Source organism: Ailuropoda melanoleuca, chromosome 1 (genome assembly GCF_002007445.2).
Source record: "Ailuropoda melanoleuca isolate Jingjing chromosome 1, ASM200744v2, whole genome shotgun sequence".
Taxonomy (NCBI): domain Eukaryota; kingdom Metazoa; phylum Chordata; class Mammalia; order Carnivora; family Ursidae; genus Ailuropoda; species Ailuropoda melanoleuca.
The window spans coordinates 203369247-203371672 of record NC_048218.1 but is presented as its reverse complement, the minus strand read 5'-3'; the positions used below and the strand labels follow the sequence as shown (position 1 = coordinate 203371672).

Genomic DNA, 2426 nt, shown 5'->3' with positions numbered 1-2426 from the left:
CTGAAACTGGAGGGAAAAACAAAAGAAGACAAAACAAAAATTCAGTGATGAACAAAGCCAGCCATTAAAAAGTAGAGTCCATGACTTCAATGCTACTCTGTGATCTTGTTATTAAGACAGTCAGTTGATTAATCCAGTTTTTTTCTAATTATAACTTGCCAGTTGATTCGCAACTTAACTTCACTATATCCAAGGCAACGTTTACTACATTTTCACATTTTGTGTTTGGGATGATTATTGCCCACTTCCCTTTCCCTCATTAAAAATAATAAAGCCCTATTCCTTAAGAAAATTAATTTCTTTTCTATCCTCCAGGAACATGTAAGCAGTATCCAATTTGTGACGAGACTGTTCTCAAGCTATCAGTTCCCAAGACTGTCTGAGGTCGGCTGAGATGGGAGATGAAGGGAAGGTTCAAGGCAGGCCAGGAGAAAAGCAGACGGGTTGTCCCCTCTTGCTCCCATAACTGGGAGGTTAACTATTATACACTATTAGTTATGTCTGGATTACTTATTTATAAAAATTATCTGTATCAGTACTTGTACCTTCATTAGTGTTCCTTCATTGTAAGCTGACTGCATACAAATAGAAACCTAGATGAAATATGAATAGAATAGACATTTACACAATTTAAAATTTGGACTGTTTTCTCTAGTGTTTCATTTCTTTCTTCACTGAGGATAGTTTGCTTTAAATCATACATTTGCAAAAGACCTTCTAACTTCCTTACTTGTAACTACACGATATTATGAAATGGGTCCAAACTTACTAATTTCAGGTTTGGAAAGGACCCCGAAGAGGCTCGTCCCAAGCGTGTGCGTTATTAGGGACAGAACATCGTTATTTTCTCTCTGACTTGGCAATTACCTGTCGGCTAATCCCTCTTAGAATCATTACATTCTGTTCTGTCCACTTACTTGGATATTTTGCATCTGTCCTACGGGGTTCTGCTTTGATTCTGGCTTTTCTTCTTCAAGGGCCTTCTTCTCTTCCTTAGGCAGACTACTAAGAGTAGAATTCATCTGGGGACGACCTAGTAAGTGAAAATCTGACTGATCTATACCAGCCATTGTGGCAAGCTGCCCAAGCCTGGACAAGAGGGAGAAAGGAGAAAAAAAGCAAAGGTTATTATAACTGCATATGATCAGCTTAGATGACCCCCTACCTACAATNATACCTACAATCATGAAATACTTTTGAAATCTTAAAAGCCAATACCCTACGTCAGATACAAGCCCCTATTCTCTCTCAAGTTCTCAGCCCTTCCAGATTCACGCTCTGGGACCACATCAGCTAGTGCCATCCCTGCAGCACTCCCTCCTCCCCCAACAACGACTTGACCACCACCCGATTTGCCACTCCATCTCAATGCTTTAGCTTCTGGTATGTACCCAGTACACCCCACCCCCACCTCTTGACCACCTTTCCTCCTGTTTCCAAAAATGTGTTTGTTCCTTCCTTCCCAACACCAACCCCTTCACCCACAAAACATCACTCCATCAATTTCAATCTCCGGTTCTCTCTTTCAGTGTCTTCCTTTAGCAAAACCGTTCCCGGTTGAGAATGACTGACATGTATCTACGTTTTCCCTGCAGATTAATAATAATTTTTGTGTGCAGGACAAAAATCACTTCAATTCAAACTTATTTTACAAGGAAGATGAATAAAAGGGAGGGACATTCTGATGCATCCTCGAATACTTTCAAGTAAAATTATCTTCAGTGTAGTCTTTCCCAAAACTTTACCTACAAATTACTTTATCTACAGGTTACTCTTTTTTTTTTTTTTAGATTTTATTTATTTGACAGAGAGAGATACCGCGAGAGAGGAAACACAAGCAGGGGCAGAGGCAGAGGGAGAATCAGGCTTCCCGTTGAGCAGGGAGCCTGATGCGGGGCTCGATCCCAGGACACTGGGATCATGACCTGAACCGAAGGCAGATGCTTAACAACTGAGCCACCCAGGCACCCCACTGAGCCACCCAGGCGCCCCCAGGTTACTCTTTTATAATGGGCTCTCTCCTCTACCAAAGCAGATTTACCATTTTGCATTTCTTTTAACTCCTCATTTAAAAAACACCCTATATTACACGCTAAATAAAGACTATGGAAGCAATGAAAACTGCTCAGGTCCTCAGTAAACCATCATTACACATGCAAAGAGAATAATGCCATGGAGAAAAATTAACTAACCCAGCATCTTTAAGGAGGTCCAAGAAAGCATGGAACTTCTGAAAAGAATTCCCAATGCTGCCCAAAACACCTTCATCATCCAGGATCATGCTTGTCAATGACTGTGCATGCAAGGCTTCGGACAAAGAGAAATTTGTATTTCTTAAATGGGCATTTTCATGTTCCAGCTATAAAAGAAAATCGAAAATGTCTGACATGAGTTTCTCCCACTGTCATCAAAAGAAAATAGTTTTT

General features: G+C 40.6%; 2 protein-coding genes across 2 annotated transcripts in view; both read right to left on the bottom strand.

The window, feature by feature from the left end:
- CNTNAP2 (contactin associated protein 2) overlaps positions 1-2426 on the bottom strand; it is a 1777718-nt gene that overhangs the window by 1727564 nt on the left and 47728 nt on the right. The gene's annotated exons all lie outside the window — the stretch shown is intronic.
- CEP78 (centrosomal protein 78) overlaps positions 7-2426 on the bottom strand; it is a 4050-nt gene continuing 1630 nt past the window's right edge. Inside the window, exons 2-4 of the mRNA XM_034638948.1 lie at positions 2193-2359; positions 918-1089; positions 7-593 (exon numbers count right to left, since the gene is read on the bottom strand). Of these exons, the coding sequence (XP_034494839.1) occupies positions 507-593; positions 918-1089; positions 2193-2281 (348 nt within the window). The 5' untranslated portion in view covers positions 2282-2359 and the 3' untranslated portion in view covers positions 7-506. The remainder of the gene's footprint in view (positions 594-917; positions 1090-2192; positions 2360-2426) is intronic.